Here is a 20,512-nt window from a genome sequence, read left to right on the forward strand (position 1 = left end):
TAAACTGGACATAAGTCACAAACTTAACGGTTCAGTAAGTAGGATGCCCACTCAAGCATATCAGAAACTGTTTACTGCCGGTCCACGTGCGATTATTTTGTTTTGCTGTCGTTTATTTTGCTTAGTATTGTATTTGTATGCTCGAAAGGCAGTCACTCACGAACTATGAAAGTGAAAATTTTGTCCCGAAACCCAGATGACTATGTTCGCGAAACAAAACGAGACATTCACAGAGGTAAGTTACTGTGGAGTTTCGGTCAATATCGTCCCAAATGTTTCGTCGTAAAGTTTTGTTTTACCAAAAATTTTAAAGACCGTCCTAATTACCATACCATTATTACTTAATTTTATTCTTGCAACATTTGTAAAATACCTTTTTTACTGAAGGTCAGTTTTATTTTGTGCATAGTTTTCAGGAATTATGACCCTGCACTTCACCCATTCGAAGCACCCAGAGAATATACTCGTGCCTTAAATGCTGTGAAACTTGATCGAGTGTTTGCAAAACCATTTATTGCCTCGCTGGATGGTCATAGAGATGGGGTGTGCAGTATGTGCAAGTCAAAACGGAGACTCAATTCTCTGTTTTCTGGTTCTTGTGATGGAGAGGTTTGTTGCATGTTGTTTGCATGACTTTAATGCCAATATGAACAATGTTGTAGCTTAAATTGTAATTTTGTTGTGTAATAAATGAATTCCACCTGACCATGAAAGGTCAAGCTAAAAATGTCCTGAAAACACATTGTCTAGCTGGTCTAGTGGTGTATTTTCCACATACTTATGTTTACCAATCACCACCAGACATGACTGCCCAGTCATACGTTGAAAGACTATTCAAGCAAATAATTCATAACTCTTTCATATGTATAATATTGTTGTTTCAACAGCTGCGCCAGTGGAACCTAACAAACAGACACTGCATCAGAACAGTTCAAGCTCACACTGGTTTCGTTAGAGGGTTAAGTTGCTCACATGATGGCAGTGTTGTTGTATCTGTGGGAGATGACAAGACAATCAAGTATTGGACAACTGACGCTCTGGCCGATAACAGGGATACTCCCATCAATACAATAGTTGCAAAGGTTTGATGCATTCACTTTGTACATTGCATGATATTTTTACCAATAGTGCAAAATCATAGGATTGGAAGCCCTAAAAACATACAAAAAATTGCTTTCTGGTGATTTATCTGCTTTACAAATAAATTCTACTTTTTGATTTTCAGGTTATTTGGGAAGTAAATCAAAAATGATATATATATAGATTCAGAAAATAGTTTTCAGAAATTGTCAAACCTTGTTTAAATTGCTTTCATGTAGTCTTTGTACACTGGGGTTGATCACCACTGGACTGAATCAATATTTGCTACATGTGGCCAAACAGTTGATATTTGGAATGACGAAAGATCTGAACCGATCCGTGTTTATCAATGGGGAACTGATTCTGTTAATAGCGTCAAGTTCAATCCTGTGGAAGTTAATGTATGCGCAAGCACAATATCTGACCGGTAATAAGTTGTCTTTTGAGTGGAAGTTTGTTAACCATTCTAGCTTTCAAGTTCTGACATTTACGAAACAAAATTTTTTGCTAAAAATAATTTATATATTTAAAAAGTATATTAAAAAGTAAATTCTAGTGCAGATATGTAAAAATATTTATTTGAAAAACGTCAAAAATTTATTGTTGAATAATTAAAAGGCAACGAGTTTGCGAGAAAAGCAATTCTACTTTATTACAAAGTTTTTACTTAGCTAATAAATGTACATGTTTACTAACTTTTCAATGTGATAGTAAACATGCATTTGTTTCACAGGAGCATTGCTCTTTACGATATCCGAGCAGCAGTTCCATTGAACAAAGTTGTTTTGGAAATGAGGACAAATATCGTGGCTTGGAATCCCATGGAAGCATTTGTTTTTACTGCCGCAAATGAAGATCACAAGTATGTATTTGTACAAGGTTACTTTAAAAGATGGTTAAGGAATAAAACTAGTTTTACCATACAACTGGACATTGTAAATGTGCCACAAGCAAGGTCTGAATCCTTTCGGTTTATGTCCAGTGATATCCAATTACTTTTTTCTACATATGTTCTAGAAGTTGTATTCATCAGTTTACACTTCACATTGATTAATATTATGTAGATTTTTAAAGCCTGTTACATTGAAGCAAATTTTTACTTGCAGTTTGTACACATTTGACATGAGGAACCTTAACTTTGCCATGAACGTACACACGGACCATGCGGATGCAGTGCTCGATGTGGATTATTCTCCAACGGGGAAAGAATTTGTTTCTGGGAGTTATGACAGGTTGCTTCAAACGTTTTTGTTTTCTTAACTCAAAGGAAAACAGTATTTTTTTGCTGTTGTTCTTCCTGTATTTGCTTGGGACAGGAGTTGCTTACAACATCAGTAAAATTATTGACCTTACATGAACCTGACAAACTTATTCATTTTATTCCTTGTCCGAATTGCAGTATAATATAATTAGTAACTGTTACTTCCTATAAGGTATCATTAGTGCAGCTTAGTGGCCAGCGTTGGTGGACCAAACTATGACTGGTCCATCTATGCTTGTCTCTTGGGGTTACTTAGGCACACAAGGGGCTGATCGCGATTGCAAAGTCACCATCATGTAAAACTCTTTGTATTAGATGGCAGGTTGTTACCAAGTTGCACTGCTGAGCACTGACAGGATGAATTTTTCACTCGATACTCTACGGTTTAATTTATTTCTCTGTGGTTCCATTGTTGCAGATCAATCAGAATATTTCCGTGCAATAGAAGCCGAAGTCGTGATGTTTACCACACGAAACGTATGCAGAGGGTATTTTGTGTGAAGTGGTCGTCGGACAGCAGGTACATTGACCGTGTTAAATAACCGTTTCACCCACACGCCAAACTCACGCGAAAACATCATCATCGTATTATTTGTAGATATCTTTTGTCTGGATCGGATGAGACCAACATCCGCATTTGGAAAGCGAGAGCGTCGGAAAAATTGGGGGCGGTAAGGTTTTGAAGCTCGCGCGAAGCAGTGTTTCCCATAATAATAATAATTTCTTCGCAGTTGACGCCGAGGGAGGAAACCGCGGCAAAATACAGCACAAAGTTGCAAGAAAAATATGCGCACCATCCCCAAATCAAGCGAATCGCCAGACACAGGTAAACTAAGTTGAAAATATTAGACATTTGATTCGTTGAATGAAACTGCGCCGCGTCGCCGAAATATCCCGTCTTGTAGCATCGTTACGTCCTACAATAGTTATTACAGGATATACAGTAATTCTATAGTAATACCCGAATAATTGTCATTTCTCTTACCTGAGTCTAAAACTCTTATGAACACAGTGGTGTTTGAAACGTCTGCTCAATGACTATCATATTCACCTTGACTTTTCTATTCAAATGAGTCTAAAATATTTGTTGGAATTTTCGTATTTTATTATTTAGCAAATGTATCACGCCCTGTACCACCGTTACGTCTTGCTACAACAATATTTATTGCATTGTATAATGCTCCAATAGTAATAACTAAGAAAAAATTAATTTTTTTCCTACTTGAGGCTAATTTGTTGCAAATTTCGTATTTTCACATTTAACAAGTGCACATTCTTACCATCTATGTACAGACACGTGCCAAAGTCAATTTACAACGCGCTAAAGGAGAAACGAGTCATAAAGGAATCCCAGAGGAAAAAGTGAGTCTTCGCTTGTAACATGTTTTGATACAATGCTGGAATGTTTTTATCCGGAATACTTGCTCTCCACAGAACACAAAATTTGCGAGCCCACAGCAAACCCGGGACTGTACCTCGTATTGCCGAAAGAGCAAAACACATTGTTTCGCGAATGGAGGAAAACGATCAAGACGAATAAGGAATGTTTCATTAACTTTGAAACGATGGTAGGTGTTTGTTAATCTTCTTCAATTCGTTTTGAAAACATGCGTTTATTTCGCAGGAGCATCGCACAGTGTGATATCAGAGCAGCAGTTCCATTGAACAAAGTAGTTTTGGAAATGAGGACAAATATCTTGGAATCCCATGGAAGCATTTGTTTTCACTCCAGCGCAAGCCTTTAACTATGCGTCTCAATACTTGCATGTCTACTGCCTGGCGCTATAACTGATATCAGTTCGGTGCAAGCGGTTGGTGTCGTTACTCATTTAAAAAACAAAATATATTTCGGTTTTGAGCGTTGTGAAATAGTGAAACACGCACAACAATTCGGGAAGTCATACGATGAAATATAATGGCTTGGACGAGTGTACGAAGTGATTAATGTACAGGGGAGTAAACAAAGAGAAGAAGGTTCCAAACTACATCTCAATAAGCATTGGTGCTGATATGTTTTTTAAAGTGACCTGTAACGAAGTCACACCGAAGCTACACAAATAAGAACTATTAGGTCAAAACAGTGGCCCCGTCTGCAGCTTGGTAAATATCATGTCCAATAAAACACATCTTATTCGAAGCCATTGCTAACACATGACGATATATTTGGAAGTGTGATGGGCAATTATCGATTGTAAAAATAAATACTTAGTAACCAATTGCATTGATTTTTCTTCGGTGCTCGAACGACAGGAAATTCACATGGGAGATAAAAGACTTTAACGAGACGACAAACCAAAGAACAATTTGTGCCTTGCAAATTCAGTTAGAAGTGCATGATCGGGTTGACTGTCAGCGGTTGTTGACTGTTTGCAGACATACACAAAAAAACTTTCGAAAATTGATGCGATTCCATAATTATATTTCGATTGTTTGGTCGATATTTCATTCGTCGATCTTCGGCCAAAACCAGAAGTAATAAATATAAAGTACAATGGCTGGAGTAAAAATGCATAGGATGTAGAGTAGAGCCGTCAGGATTTGAATGCTGTAACATAAAAATATCACATCCAATACACATATAACTTACTAATTTATTGAAAAAAAAACAATATTGTTTCTACGCATTACCGGTTTTCTAGCTTTTAACGTCGCGTTTTTGACGATTGCAACCACATATTTGTTTGTTTTTACATGTCGAAACATTTCATTTCAACCCTAAGCAATATTATTGACTAGTAAAACTCCTAGAAGGTTGTTTTTAGTGCATATAACAACAGGAAATAATTTCCGCAATAAAAGAAAAAGCCATGAAAAGCATCGTAAAATGCTCATTGTATTTTCACATAATCTGAAAAACTATTAGCTTGTACCTGGTATCACTCCTGGAAAACTTCTTTGATTTCTTCATCTGGTTAAATTCCTTATCCATACTCGGAATCTTTTTATCTGAAGTTGAAAGTGATTTACCTATCTCCAAATGGCGGTCATCACAACCCGAATGGTTTGTTGTGGATCGATAATGTTATCTTTTTTCCAATGTTTGTCATCCAACCCAACGAGAAAGGTACCATCCAAAAACAAAAGCAATGCTTAAATGTTCAAATAGGAAACATGCTACAAAATGATGCTGTAATATTTTCTTTTGATAGCAACAAAAATGCAATTTTTAGGCATTCTAGATTCGTATTTTCGTTGTATATCGACTTGTTTGAATTTTAAACGGCATTGGGTTCTTGTGTCTGCAGAAAATATAGTTTAATGTACAATCTCCGATTGTACGTTCCGAACCCGACATCGATGGCCGGAGTCGTTTCTTTTTGTCCAAATCTTGTTTGGCAAAAAACAAGCAAAAAACATCTGTTTCTTGCATACCGTATTTACTCGATTGTTAGCCGCCCTTGATTGTAAATCGCAACGATGTTAAAAATTAATATAAGCCGCCCTCGACTGTAAGCCGCACGTAAATGTTTAAGGCAAACTTAGGTGCCCTACAACAATAATTGCCAACACATCTGTAGTTTAAAATTGTCAGATACGGCGACAACCTTGGGCAATAAAACATATAGCCTACCTATATATCGAGTTGATGGTAAATTTCATCTAAACACAGAGCACAGACAAAATATCGGATTGACATTAAATAATTTTAGCCGCCCTCGATTGTTAACCGCACAAACGGTAGGTTCTTTTGTTTTAACTTAAATGAATGAAAATAAATTGACGACCCCACAAATGTTTTATTCTTTCTAGTAGTTTTTGTTAACTTCATGGGTTTGCAAATACCGATAAATGTAAATAAAATCTTAAATTGTGGTGAAATTTAATATATGATGGCTATTTCTTAACACACAGAAAAACAACATCGCCATATTTGAATTATTTTGTGAAACACTGGGAACAGTGTAAACAGGTTCTTGAACAGAAACTTCCGGGAACATCGAATCGTTGGAAGTTGTGCCTCGGAAAGTCGTAAATTTTCTAGTTTTGTGAACAGGTTTTGGGTCAGAACATTTGCTTTGCCAAGATGTGGCGGTCAGCAGTTGGTAACACTAAAAAAGACATCTCTCGACCGACCGTTGATGATGATGACGATGATTGGGAGACAGATGCAGATTTTGTGGTAAGCAAGGCATTTACTTCTAGTCCTACATTATTGCATTTGCAGAAATTTGAAGCAAGGACAGCAACCTTCCCGCGAAAACGATATATTGGAATATTGTTGTTGCTAATGAGTCTCAATGTATTATGCTAATATGTGCATCTGTATAACAATAGAAATAGTAACTGGAACAGTAAAATTATGCTTTCATTTCACACATATCCCCGAAAACAAGTCCATACAAGTATGGCGTGCCCAATGATACAACTGTGAATCTTTTGTTAAGAATGAAGTTTCTGAAAAAGAGCAAAGGTGGGGATCGAAGACTGTAGAAGGCTCGGGCAGAGTTGAACATATCAGGTAAATATATTGGACTATTTTTATCCACAACATTCTACTACTTACTGTACCTGATCCCAATATCTTGAGAAAAGCTTAATTAAGCGATAGCAAAAATGTCATTATAGGCAAGTCTGCAGAATATGGCAATTCCTGATGAGACTTTCGGCGTGTAGGACTAAATCTGTACATGACCCCTATGTGCTTTCCTTTAATTGTTTTACAACATTCGCGTACCAAAAAATTTCTGCATGCAGTCAAAAAGTATTGGCATGCAACCAAAAAGAGTTGAAGAACAACTCGTGCATGCAGGTGCCATACTCTGCAGACTGGGTTATAGGCAGGCCAGATTGGAAAGTTTGTTTTTTGCGCGGAGGATTTCGTTTCGGCAATCGTTAATTGCGCGGACGATCGCAACGTTTTTTGTATGTTAATGCATTAGCTAATTAATATTGCGCGGATTGTCGGCGAATTTTCGCAAAAGTGCGCGGAGGATATATCCACATTTTTTCCAGTCTGGTAGGCAGGCCCTCTAGTAGCAACCCAGTTTCAAAACAAAGACTTGTTGAACATGCTAACACTTAGGAAGTTTGTAAAAAATTGAACAGATATTGTCATCACCCAAACTTTTTAGTGTTGACAAGCTGAGGTCTGGAGTAAAACAAGATGATTCCAAGTTTAAGCAAAAACAAATGGAAGATGGACCAAAAGCTTCATACGGGTAAGCTTTAACATTATTCAGTAAGAAACAAGCAACATTTTGAATAATAACTGTTTGGTAAACCAGGTATGGTGGCAAATTTGGTGTCCAGAAAGACAGAATGGATAAAAGTGCCCTGGATGCATCTCACAAAGAAAAATTGGCACAGCATCAGTCACAAGTTGATGCTGCCAAGGGATTCGGTGGAAAATATGGCGTACAAAAGGACAGAATGGACAAAGTAATAATAATTTGTTAAAGTTTTTTCCCAACAATTTGACATTTTGTTCACTTATCAGGCTGCCGAAAACTTTGAGTACAAATCTGATCTTGCAAAACATCATTCACAAACTGACGCCAGCAAAGGTTTTGGTGGGAAGTTTGGTGTACAAAAAGACCACGTTGACAAGGTTGGCCACACCTTAAACTACACCATATTCTCTCATAATTTAAAATATGTGACATATTGTTTGTAGCAGTTTGTAGCAAAGGCCTACTTATTACATACACACATACTTTACTTGGCAGATTTTATTAATATGATAATTAATGTCTTTTTAGTCTGCTCTCGGGTATGATGCCCAAACTGAAAGGGCAAAACATGAATCTCAAAAAGGTTAGCAAAGTTTTATTTTGACTTTTTAATTAAATATTTTATTTAAACAATACACCTGACAGGGTAGCAAAAGCAATATTCTCATTGTAACAGTGATCAAGTAAAATAGAAAAAAAGTTATCACTTAAATGCACACAAATTGCCTTGTTAAGAAAATGGCTGTAATTAAATTAAACCTTTTGACATCAGGTTCTGTGTACAGTAAAGTCATTCCACTAAGTGATGATTGGTGTATTTTTGCAACTTAGATTATGCTGCGGGATTTGGAGGGAAATATGGTGTCCAGAAAGACAGAGTTGACAAAGCTGCAGTGGGTTACGAGTACCAGGCTGATCTAAGTAAACATGAATCACAGAAAGGTACACTCTGCTCTCTGTTATGCTTGCAAACTTGTGGTGAAATTATTTTTTGCAAAATAGTAAATGTGGTGTCAAAAAAGTTGAACAAATGATTGTTTTCATAAAGTCTGCCAGACAAGATTTATTTATCAAATTTTTACTCGGGTGTCATAATTTTGCACGTTGATTATGTGTTTTCCTGTGCCTGGCAATGAATTTTTTGGAATGAAACTGGTGCAGATTATTCACGCGGATTTGGAGGCAAGTATGGTGTACAAAAAGATCATCAGGACAAATCTGCCCATGGCTGGGAATCCCAAGACCCTCTGGCCAAACATGAATCACAAAAAGGTTGATTTAAGTTTAGTGTCACTCACAAATCACATTACTAACGCATTTAATTCCATCACAATAAAAATTTACTGTAGCAGCCTGAAAAGCAACATATTTATGACTGAAACAGAACAAGAATCAATTAAATTGTTTTAAAAATGTTTCTGATTAAAGTTAGTTAGTTCATTGCTTTGATTTTGATTTCATAATTATTGCTGACTGCAATTAGTCTTAGTGCATTTCCTCATAATATTAACAGTAGATTTCTGTTAATCATGCACACATGTCAGCATCGCAAGAACATGCCGAACACTCCGACATTAAAACATGTCGCCATTTAGCATATATTTCAATTTGCTCATTTTGTTGCCCACAAGCACCAAACTTCACCAGCAAGCTGTGTATTTCTTGTGTTGAATTGGTGCATCGTGTTGCCTTTGTTGAAGCATGCATTTTTATGTTTTTGCACCTAAGATTACAGCACTGGGTTTGGTGGCAAATTTGGTGTCCAAAAGGACCACCAGGACAAATCCGCAGTTGGTTGGGAGAGCAAAGAGGAATTGGCAAAACATGAATCACAGAAAGGTTGCTGTTTGTTCCTTGTAGCAAAGGTTACTAAAATGTTGTTGGTCACAGCAAACAACTGCAAAAATTCAACATCTTGTCATATTTTGTATTGAACTTGCAGTAAAAGACATTTTTAGGCTCACTAACAGTGGAAATAATGCAACACTTTATATCAAAAGTAAAACAAACAACTTAGTTGCATTCTTAAAAGTTTACTAACATTTTTTTCATGTCAAGATGCTGCGAACTCAAACCATTTTTTACGAACCACTTAAACCCATAAAATTATTTTGTTTGCATGTTTTTGCATTTTGTTTTGAAGCACGATTTGTTTTCTGTTTTGCACAAAAGATTATGCTGCCGGTTTCGGCGGAAAGTATGGTGTCCAAAAAGATCGGCAGGACCAATCAGCGTACGGCTGGGAGGAGCAACAAAAACTTGCACAGCATGAATCACAAAAAGGTTGCACATGCTTGTCACAATTCTGTGTCAACACTGGCATTTTAGGACCAACTTTGATGTCAACTTAACCGAGAAACTCAATACTTACTTGCAGTTATAGTAGATTACATAGACCAATTTAACAAAGAATCTATGACAACCAAATGTTGTTACTGGCATAATTTAGAATTCTGCTTTTAAGATAAATATTTACTCTTTTATTTAATCATGTCAAAAGTGAAACTGTGTTGACTGTGTAAATATTCTATCCAAACACAACGTGTTACTGCCAATTTCTGTTTTATTTTCTGCATGTGTTTGCCAAACAACCCATTAAGTTGCCTTGTTTCATCATCACATAATTATGGGATTTCTAACAAACTTGATCACTTTTAGATTATTCCAAGGGATTTGGAGGAAGCTACGGTGTGCAAACTGACCATGTTGACAAGGTTAGTCTCATAACGATTCTGGCCACTGTTTCCCCAAATATATTTACATGTTATGTGTTTTAGTCGGCTGGCTCTTTTGACGACATGTCCGCTGCATCAACGGCTTACAAGAGGACAGCACCGTGTAAGTACATCGAAAGCATTTGTTTAAAACTTGTGAATGCACGGTGTTTATTGTGCTGTAGGCCACACATATGTCATTGTGCCACTTGTGTATTCCATGTTTGTGTTTGGTGCAATGTATTTTTGTCTTTTACTGTTTGTGTGATAAATACATTGATATATTCCAGCTGGTGGTGGAGGTGCCGGAAACATTAGGAACAAATTCGAGCAGATGGCCGTTGCCGGAGAGGAGGAAAACAGAAAAAGAGCAGAAGAAGAGAAAGCGAGGAGAAAGGCACGAGAGGAAGCGGAAAAAAGGGCTGCTGAAGAGAGCAGAAGAAGACAGGAGGTCCGATTTGAACATATTTTTTAAACCTTGTCACATTTTTAAACCGGTTGTGAGCGAAAATTGAACTTAGGTCGATTCACTCATGACCTTGTTTTCAGGAAGCGGAGTCTGCAGAACAAGCAGCTCAAGAGAGGGAACAATATGAGCAGGAGGAAGCAAGAAGAAAGGAGGAATACGAAAGAGAGGAAGCTCGCAGGAGGGAAGAGTATGAACGGGAAGAGGAAAGAAGAAGACAAGAAGAGGAACAAGCAGCAGCAGCTCAAGTAAAACATTTGTTTTTGTGAAAATGTTGATATGTTTCTGTGTTGTATCGCCTGTTGTTTTAACACTTATTGCTGAAACAATTTCCCATTAGTTGTTTTACTTAGTTAGTGAATAAAAGAATGCACTGTGAAACACAACTCAACCTAGATATTTTAAGTTTATATCTCAAAAACTGGTGCATATGTGTTTAGACTTTCGAACCAGAACCAGCATATCCTGACGTTAACGACACCTATGCTGAAGCCCAGGAAGTCGACCATGGCGAAGCAGAGAACCCATATGAAGGTGGTTTGCATAGTAATAGAAAAGTTTCTTTATTAGCTAAGCTTCAAAATTAGTGAACAAACAAAATATTGTTTGCTTACTTTAATGGCAATAAGTATTATTATTTCAAATTGTTTCTTTGGTGTCATGCATTGTTTTGTATATTTGGGTGCTGTAACTTTCCAAATTAAGTAAAGCTTGACTTCTTACTTTGTAAATAAGGAACTTCCTGACTTTGATGTGGTTTCTACTGCCTACGTAATCAACTGTCCCACTAAAGTTTATTGTAATGTTACATCTATCATTTGGCCAAACTACATTGCTGCCAACACTTTTTTGCTTTAATTTGAAACCATTCTGCTGTCACACTAGCATTTCCTCATGTAAAATTTAAATGGAAAATTCGTATGTTATTTAGCGTGCACCAGGTCTATTAATTGATGTCCCCAAATATATTTTGCCCATTCATGGAAGCCATCAGTACATGTCACGCTTATTTAAATGGCACCACTGTTCGTCTGATTTAAATACGTCAATTGTTTCATTGACTTCTGACTGTTCTGAAATTAAATTGCTGAATACTTTTAAATAAAGTTTGCCAGAAGGGCAGTATTCATCAATATAATATGCCTGGCAGCATCAGTAACAATTTACTTAAATTAAATGTTTTATGTCTTTGACCGTTGTTCAAACTAATGTTTTTAACAGAGTTTCAAGAGCAACAAGCAAGCATGGATCAACCTCCACCAGCGCAACAATACGAGGAGCAACCTTACGAAGATGAGAATGTGTATGCAGGAGTGGCTGATGAGGTCCCAAGCGCTGACCAGGGGATGTGTGCAAAGGCGCTTTATGATTACCAAGCTTGTAAGAACTTTTTATTGCTGTCTGTTTAAAGTTGACCTTATGTCTGTGAGACAAATTCCCAATGAAGGGAGCAAGTCTTTAAACCGACTGGTCAGGATATGTTGGAATCAAGTGTAAATGCTGAAATTACAGTTATCTATGGTCCTAGTTTAGGTTAATCCTCTTGCGTGTAAGACGCCATTAGTTGGGGACTCAGTGTCAATCGGCACTTCTATTTGTCGCTAAACAAGTGTGTCGCATTCCACAATAAACTTATGTTTACGTCACAGCCGGTGAGGACGAGATAACCTTTGACCCCGACGATCTTATCACCAATATTGAGCAGATTGACGAGGGTTGGTGGACAGGAACCTGCAGAGGAAAAAGTGGACTCTTCCCAGCTAACTTCGTCGAAATCATGCAATAAACTTGTGAGTTGGGATTTACTGATGTGGGGGTTTGAGTAAAAGTTACTTGGTCAACGTACATTAGCTGGTTTGCAGTTTTTGTCTCATTTTCCTCAAGAAATGATTGTACAAACAAAATTTAACAAAAAGCTGACCCGTGTTTGCAATAAATTAATGTCGCTTAAGAACACAGAGTGCAGTTAAGTGCAGCTTCAGTCAAAAATTTTGCTTTTTAATAATTTTTAACGTCTGAATCAAAAGGTTCACCCACCCCTATGTTTGCGTCAAACCACAAAACCGACAACGGAAACTCGTACAAATAATCTTCTTGTAATTTTACTCTATTTGTTGTTATGTCTACGTTATAATCAAGTAGCGGAACTTTAAACTTACGTTGTAAAACATATATGATTCGTTTTAGATATGTGGCAAAATATCGACGTCAAGTCTAACCATCTGGGAGCAACTCAATGCGTTCAGGTCCTTCGAAGACGCTCATTACCAATCATGCCACGCAAACTGATCACGTACACTCCCACCTTTTGCCTGGTCCTCCTTACCACGTCACAAAGACACCCAGTTGCGTCACAATCTCGCCTGTATGACGTACCCGACATCGCACTGTAGCGTCAAGAAGTGCTTTTATCAATTGAAATCCTAGTATGTCTTGTGTTTTTTGTTCTTTTCGCGATTGTAAACTTGTGTTGAGTGTATCAGTTAACCTACCCTACTGTCATCATTCCTGTTTGGGCGCTTTGTCACGTCAGCGACGATTATCGCGTGACAATTTTGCATTTCTCTTGTGTAATTCGATGTGTAATATATACTGCACTTAACCGGCGAAATCATGTTTGTGTCGGTGAATTCGGCGGCAAACTGCAAAATAAACAACTTGCGAAGGACAACAGTGAGCAGAGGTTGCAACCCCGCGGGATGATTTGCTCGAACATGTTTGGGTTAAAAAAATTAATTCCGATGTGGCGACACAGTTTATTCAAAAAGCACTTTGTTCCTTTTCTGAAATTTTTAACACCCTCCAAATAAACAACGCACTCAACCTTGCAAAATTGCTAACTTACAAAGGAACAATGACATACAGAGACGAAACCATGAAAAAAAGCTTCCCAAACAATGGCAGATTAATCGGCAATAAAACAATATTGGAATATCAAAATGCTTCACAGGCCACACAAAAAGCCATGCGGCTAACATCATTGAACCCCTTCCTTAAATTCATGATTAGAAACCAGTACTATTGCTTTTCTGCAATAAACATATTTTTAACAGCACCGTGGTGTCAACCATGTGGTCGTAATCTTTGTGACAACCCTGATAAAGTTTTACTGGATGAGGAAACGTCTATATATGCGAGTCGTATCGTTTACAAGCTGGCGCACTTGTAAATGACATTAAGGGCGGTTACATCAGTCATTTGCCCTCGGGCGCAGCTAATGCGTTTGCTGTGTTTGTTCAAAACCAACCCTTCTAGAGATTATTAGAGGCGTTAACGAGTGACTGCAGTAATGACGCTTTAACGACCAGCAATGTCCATAACTTAATAAACAAAAGAGCTCGGAGACCATTGCATGATGACAGATGTCGGGATAGCAGTTTCAAATTGATTCATAAAAAGAAAATTATTCAGTTAAAATCGTAGATATGTCTGTAGGCCAACGTAACTAAAAACCACATTATGGTGATTTTTCGAAATATGCATACTTGTGTTTAACTGTCGCAATATTTTAGCATGTTTTGACAATTAATTAGCTTGTGTGTTTTGTTTAGATCACCACTGTATTGCTGTTCGGGAGATAAGTAGCTTTACGTGTATATTTTTCGTTGAACTGTAAATAAGAATATCACTACGGGTAAAATACCTCATTTGTGAGGGTTATGCTCAACGGAAAAGGCACACAGAACACGTTGCTTGCAACAGCAACAACGAGAAATTGAGCTTTCTGATCAGGCTTGTCGGGGTCAATCACCGCTATTTAAAGGTCAAATATAGCGATTTATTATTGGACTTGTTTTGACACTAAACAGTAATACAAGGCAAAAAGCTCAACAAAAAAAAACAGTTTTAAACCTCTGTGGTGTTTCGCACATCTGTTTTGATTCATCGTTAAAATCCACAATTGTGTCGAAAAAAACGTTTCAAAAACCAGCTCGTAGACTTAAGTTGAAGGTGGTTTCATGCGCGTGCCGATAAAATCAAGAACGACATTCTTGTCAGACGACTTTTCTGGCTTGAGCGTTTAGGGCTTTAGGCTTAAGTTGTTCCTCTGGTTTTCAGGCATTGGAATATTAATTAAGCTGAAATGTACGATAGAGTGGTAACTGATGCTTGTATTTTTAACAGCAGGAGTTTCGCAACTGTGGACAAAACTGGTATAGGTTATAGGTTGTTTAGTATTTACGTGTGCCTGAGGTTTTGCGCGAGGCACAAGAGGGAGGACCATTGGCTTCATGTAAGGTTCTACAGACAATTAAAAAGATGCTTGGGCAATATCTTCTGCAACATTTGCTTTTTCTGTGCTGTTTGGTTCTTGCAGTGGTTACAGGTACACATACAGACTAAACTGAAGCTGCTATTTTGGTAATTGTAACTGACAGTCGCTTTTATGTACGTTTAGTTCAAGGAAACCCAACACTTCAATGCAATCCAACAAGCATTTACGTCACAATTACCGAAAGGTTAGTAATATTTGTTACGTCACAAAAGTGCTTCAGGCTTTATTTTTTTCCAATACTTTCGCACAATATGAAAGAGTCGAAACTTCTACCCTAGCACAAAGATTGATCAAAATTTAAATCTTTTAGCCAGATGCTTTGATCTAATCCCAGCGAAAATTCACCACCGAAGATTCTTATGGTGTTGACACAACGCTTTTAATATTTCACTTGTTAGGGAAATATTTAACTACCCGAGGTCTTGTTGTGTTCATTTTCATGCTGGTTACGTGAAATTGAGCAGAATTTTGTGCTTATTTATCAAAAATATTTTTCAGCTTTTTTGCGAGGAACAGCATTGACATAACCGACGAGGGTCAGTTGCACTTTAACGAGCACCCTGAATGTTCGGCTGAAAGGACTGCTGACGGTTATGTTTTGAGCACTTACACACCGTACACAGATTGCGGAACACGTGTCGAAGTAAAATTATAATTGCAGTATATTTTTGTAAAAACTACCATAGCTATGATAAATTTGTTTCCCTAATTACCTTCTTTAAGTAAACTATCTGATTTTATTTTTACAATTAAAGATAAATGTATTCGTAATTTCACCTGGCTCCAAGTTTTTTTTGAATCCGCCTTTTATTTTATAGCACAGGGATGGAAAATACATCTTCCGGAATGAAGTCGTCTTTTCTTCACCACAATCTTACCAAGCTATCATGAGTATGGAATGTCAATATGACGACAAATATGTTGTCAGTTCACCTTTTGGCACCGTGGCACATATCAGGTAGACATGTGCTGCTAAACTTATATAAAAACGTCGAATAATTATAAAAAAACAAGTACTTGTTAAAAAATCACATTTTATCGCTCGAAAAACAAAGCCGCAATAAAAATTATGCATGTTGTAAATGATATTTAAAAACTTGCCGTCTACGTACACGAAATTGTAATAGTTTAAATGGTAACATAAATCCTGTTTAAAAGAGTGGCCAAAAACATGTTTTGTGATCCACTATAATCATTCTTGTGATCGCAGTCATTGCGGTATTAATATTTTGGTAATTACCGAAATTAATTTTGTAACTGTTCGGATTTATTCAGCTTTTCGCATTTATGTTTCCTTGCATTACTGGGCACCTTTCCGCATCAACCAGCGCGCGTTCATTTGATGCAAAACCGATTCTTTTATTCTCGTAGATCTTTGAATTTCGCCACAGTTCAAGGAACGGTTCGTATCGGGATGAATCTGTATCAGAGAAGTGATTTTCACCCAAAGAGCAAATACGGATCTCGACCTTCCATCGTAGTCGGTAACCATTTCTTATGATTTCTATACCCAAGACTAAAGTGCTCGGTTTATGATCTCTATGCCCAGGACTAAAGTGTTCGGTCGAAACGAATGCGAATAATCGGGTTTAGTCGAATAGTAAATATATTTCCATATTCGGCCAAATATGAACAGCGAATCCAAAACACACAGAGTGTTTATCTCAAATCTAAACAACAGGGGGTTTAGAAAAGTGCATTGTTGTTAGAACGTTTGCACGAAAATTAGATTTAACGAAACAAATACGGCAACGAATTCCGACACCAAAATAGAAAAATGTCGCTACAGCGAAAACAATCCGAAAGATTAACAATTTACGACGTTGGTAAATAATAGGATTCGGTTCGGATTGGGACGAATTTTGACCCCTTGTGATTTCAAGTTGTTCACTATATTTTTCCTGTCACAGGCGTCCCTGTATATGTTTCGGTGGACATGGATGACATATTTGGTGACGAAAGAATTGTGACGTCACTGAAAAGTTGTTACGCAACAACCAGTTCAGCATTTGAAGTGATGAACTCGTACCATTTCCTCATAACAGGAAGGTATAAAATACCTTCAGAATGCTTTCTCCTACAGAGCAAAATATAATGGAGCTTGTTGAACTTGTATTAGTGGAAAAATGCTGATCAAGCTGATCATAATTTGTATTCACAAGTTTCAGTTACATTTGTAGAATTGACCCGAAATCACTAGAAAATATTCATATTTTTTAATTCGATAGATTATTGCACAGATAAACCTTGTTTTTTATTTAAGTTTTTTCGAACGAACATCGCCATTGTTACGTTGTTGCAGATGCGCGAGTCCGGGCGACCGAACTGTGCGGATATTTTCAAACGGAGAATCGACCAAGGCCAGGTTCTCATTCCAAATGTTTCAGTGGAAAAACAGTAAAGAAGAGTATGACATTCTTTGTTATTATCATGTATTACACGGGCTGCACTTCTGCACGCTGTACGACAGTTTTTTATTCCTCACACAACAAACCAAATCAAAAATCACTTTTACTTGGGACGCAAAGCCGTCCTGGCCAAAGCAAAACCATCAAAACATTTACTTAAAAGTGCACAGCTTTAGTTTTCACATCAAAACATCGTTAAGTGTATTTGAATATCTACAAAACAATTTTAAGCAGCATAGCAGTTTTTTAATACCACATGCTAGTTTTATTTTTGTTATTCTCCAGGTACATTTACCTGCATTGCGAGATCTACATTTGCAACAGAACGTCAGAAATCTGCTCAGGAACTGGGGTATGGCCAAATATTGATTGTATTTGTCAAAACAATTACTTACTAAACAATTACAGTTACAATTACCAAAAAAAATTCTTGTAATGTTACCGCTTCCCTACGTTTTGTCGCGTCAATTACGAATGCGAACAAACCGGCGGAGACTTCAAATGTTTTGCGTGAATTTACGGAAAAAGCGTTTTATTCATTAAAATTCTAAATAAACAGAATTTATCCGTCCAACTAACAACATATCATGCCTTAACTCTACGTAGCCTCTCTGCCATAATAACGGCGACGCAAGCTCTGTGAGAAGGAAGCGCGACGTCGGTCCTTCAGGGTTCCTTACGATGGGGCCGATTGCCATGGCAACCATCAAGGGCGTGGGGGAACCCAGCATCCACACTGACCTGAAAGTCATCAAGCAAGATCAGGGTACTTGGAATACTGTGTTTTGTAATTTGTAGGTGTTATAAAGTTGTCACAGTTGCACTAGATGACATTTTGTGAACCGTTGTTCACTCAACAGAAAACAGGTTATAATTAATACTAGACGGCTCTTCTGGCAAAAAGTATCAATGTTTCGGTTGCTATGCAACAGTCTTCTTCAGGTTGTAACGATTAAAAAAATAGGTTATTAGTTAGTATTGGAGACCTTAGCCTGGCGAAGAAACATAAATTATTTTGTTGCAGAATTGCTGACTTACTGCATATTCGGTGGAGTATTCGGTCTTCTTTTCTTGATTACCATAGTTCTTGTCATAGCAACTATCGCCAGGCGCCGAAGGTTGCGAAACAAAAAGATTCTAAACTCCGATTCTGGAACGTCGCTTGAATCTGTGACGGACATACCGCAGAATCTTCCACAGACTTGATATTTTGTGAAAATCCGTTCCTAGTTGTTCCCTTCTTTTCCAATTGTTAAACGTTCTTGCATAATTAAAATTAGGACGTTTCCGCTTTAAATTTCTTAAACATCTTTGATCTATTGGCGTAGCCAGGAAGGTGGCATGAGGGCTCTTGGGCGCTGCTACATCTGTAAAATAAAGATTTGTAAGTTGTTTATTTTAAATGCTCAAAATGGTGTCTAATTCTTTCTATAATTTGCCTTGTACCGCACCTATTCATATTGTGTTTCTTGGGCGATATTTCAAACCCCAAATTGTTCCCTTTTTGAAAATTTCGGGTTGGCTACGCCACTGATGTGATCCTAAACATTTGTGCATTTTGCAAAACCTGTGTTACAGCAAAATGTATTTTATTACCATTATATTGGTATTCTTGAGAAACGCCTTTGAATTATTACATATTATGTATGCTTGCAAACTTTTTATTTGCGCTTCTGTTCTACATTTGCACTGGAAATAAAATGCATTTAATGCTTCAGTGCAGAAGAAATATTAACAATCACTCGACCGTGAAATGCAGTCACGTGGTAAGATCCTGATGCGCATCAGTACACAACTTGGAAAAATGAAAACATATCGTTAGTTGGAAAGAATTTTGTCTGCCACTCACAAGTTTTATTGATAACGATTAATTTGTCGCGCTAGTACTAACTGGGAGGTGGGTATAGCACGTATGACGCATATAGCTTGTTTACTAAGGAAAATACCAATTCACCGCAACAGCCAGAGCCAGGTCGCAAACCTCGATCCCCATGTAAGTGTTACGTAGGCTTATACGTGGATCGGGGTTTGTGATCGCTGATTGTATCCCGGTGCATTAGAATTTTGAATTTATTATAGTGTATTTCCTATAGCATTTACAATTTATTTTACTAGTAGTAGATATAGTTTTAAAGTATGGCTACCAGTGGAGATAATGAAAGCAAACAAAAAAAGGTTGAAGTGCTTCTGAGACCAACAGGTGATGCTCCAATATTGAAGCGCAAGAAATGGCAAGTGGATCCTTCGCAAACTGTGCATTGGGTGATAACATTTCTCCGGAAGCTGCTTAAATGTGATCAATCAGAATCGTTATTCCTGTATGTTAATCAAGCTTTTGCCCCATCCCCTGACAGAGAAATCGGATCTCTATATGATTGTTTTGGCGTTGACGGAAAATTGGTTTTGCATTATGCAAGAACACAAGCCTGGGGATGAAGTTTATTTATGTTTTTGGAAGAATCTAACCAATGTATCGTGCAACAAGTCGTGAGGTTCTTAAGTCATGACAAATTATTCTTTCCAATAATTTCAGACCAGAATTGGAAACATTTCTTTACATTCAGTGACTTGCTTTTGGTAAAGATTGATGAATACCATTTTCATTTGTTTGTGTAAATATAGTGCAATATGCATAAGCGTGATGTGTGTTTATTGTTTCAATTTTTGTCATGGTCAAGAAAAAGTGGGTAATATTTTCCCAGTCTTTTATGTGCAGTTAGCATTTGGTTTTGCCCTGATTCAAAACAAAAAGAAATGGAAAAGCTTGTTTATTTTGCATTTGATTTGCTTCACAAATTTGTTTGTTCTGAAATTATCAAGTGCATATCACTGTGATATTTTTGTTGTTTGTCCCACCACTAAATAAAAACGTGTACTTACTTTTGTTCAACGCTTTTTGCAAGCTGCTCATTTGAGTACTGATGATGAACCCTGTATGAGTTTGAAACGTTTACCAGCATTATGATGAACAGCATTCTAGCTTTGGCTTTTTTGTTTAGACTACTTTACCTCGGATACTTTGCACCCAACTACTTTCAAATAAACAAAAAATATCATGCATTTAAATTTTTGGCTTTTAATTCAAATTATCAATGTTTTCACGAAAAGAACATAGGTGGAGATTTTACATTTGATT

General features: G+C 37.2%; 4 protein-coding genes across 6 annotated transcripts; all 4 read left to right on the forward strand.

Moving 5' to 3' along the window:
- The first annotated feature begins 91 nt into the window (after nucleotides 1–91).
- On the forward strand, nucleotides 92–4,237 carry LOC145910510 (DDB1- and CUL4-associated factor 13-like). The gene is made up of 12 exons (XM_082997654.1): nucleotides 92–235; nucleotides 410–609; nucleotides 888–1,082; nucleotides 1,320–1,507; nucleotides 1,814–1,942; nucleotides 2,187–2,312; nucleotides 2,760–2,861; nucleotides 2,940–3,012; nucleotides 3,073–3,167; nucleotides 3,635–3,703; nucleotides 3,776–3,909; nucleotides 3,966–4,237. Exons 1-11 carry the CDS (start codon nucleotides 166–168, stop codon nucleotides 3,879–3,881), a joined length of 1,353 nt encoding a protein of 450 aa, XP_082853780.1. The 5' UTR covers nucleotides 92–165; the 3' UTR covers nucleotides 3,882–3,909; nucleotides 3,966–4,237.
- Nucleotides 4,238–6,247: 2,010 nt separating this feature from the next.
- On the forward strand, nucleotides 6,248–13,369 carry LOC145912715 (uncharacterized). 3 transcript variants are annotated; one of them, XM_083000274.1, is made up of 18 exons: nucleotides 6,248–6,461; nucleotides 6,727–6,800; nucleotides 7,414–7,500; nucleotides 7,567–7,720; nucleotides 7,779–7,889; nucleotides 8,041–8,095; nucleotides 8,344–8,454; nucleotides 8,674–8,784; nucleotides 9,241–9,351; nucleotides 9,685–9,795; nucleotides 10,171–10,226; nucleotides 10,290–10,350; nucleotides 10,517–10,677; nucleotides 10,776–10,940; nucleotides 11,133–11,226; nucleotides 11,914–12,072; nucleotides 12,342–12,482; nucleotides 12,880–13,369. In XM_083000274.1, exons 1-17 carry the CDS (start codon nucleotides 6,366–6,368, stop codon nucleotides 12,476–12,478), a joined length of 1,854 nt encoding a protein of 617 aa, XP_082856400.1. In that variant the 5' UTR covers nucleotides 6,248–6,365; the 3' UTR covers nucleotides 12,479–12,482; nucleotides 12,880–13,369. The 3 variants fall into 3 exon arrangements, with proteins under 3 accessions (XP_082856400.1, XP_082856401.1, XP_082856402.1); XM_083000275.1 differs by lacking the exons at nucleotides 9,241–9,351; nucleotides 9,685–9,795; XM_083000276.1 differs by lacking the exons at nucleotides 8,674–8,784; nucleotides 9,241–9,351; nucleotides 9,685–9,795.
- A 1,452-nt stretch (nucleotides 13,370–14,821) lies between these two features.
- Nucleotides 14,822–19,060, forward strand: LOC145911525 (uromodulin-like). Its single transcript, XM_082998906.1, has 10 exons — nucleotides 14,822–15,019; nucleotides 15,092–15,152; nucleotides 15,467–15,611; nucleotides 15,787–15,926; nucleotides 16,340–16,452; nucleotides 16,879–17,017; nucleotides 17,271–17,375; nucleotides 17,662–17,728; nucleotides 17,983–18,142; nucleotides 18,401–19,060. Exons 1-10 carry the CDS (start codon nucleotides 14,953–14,955, stop codon nucleotides 18,580–18,582), a joined length of 1,179 nt encoding a protein of 392 aa, XP_082855032.1. The 5' UTR covers nucleotides 14,822–14,952; the 3' UTR covers nucleotides 18,583–19,060.
- A 125-nt stretch (nucleotides 19,061–19,185) lies between these two features.
- On the forward strand, nucleotides 19,186–20,396 carry LOC145911608 (ubiquitin-like protein ATG12). The gene has a single exon (XM_082999004.1). It carries the CDS (start codon nucleotides 19,513–19,515, stop codon nucleotides 19,810–19,812), a length of 300 nt encoding a protein of 99 aa, XP_082855130.1. The 5' UTR covers nucleotides 19,186–19,512; the 3' UTR covers nucleotides 19,813–20,396.
- Nucleotides 20,397–20,512: the final 116 nt, after the last annotated feature.

This window comes from Ascidia mentula, chromosome 8 (assembly GCF_947561715.1).
Source record: "Ascidia mentula chromosome 8, kaAscMent1.1, whole genome shotgun sequence".
NCBI lineage: Eukaryota > Metazoa > Chordata > Ascidiacea > Phlebobranchia > Ascidiidae > Ascidia > Ascidia mentula.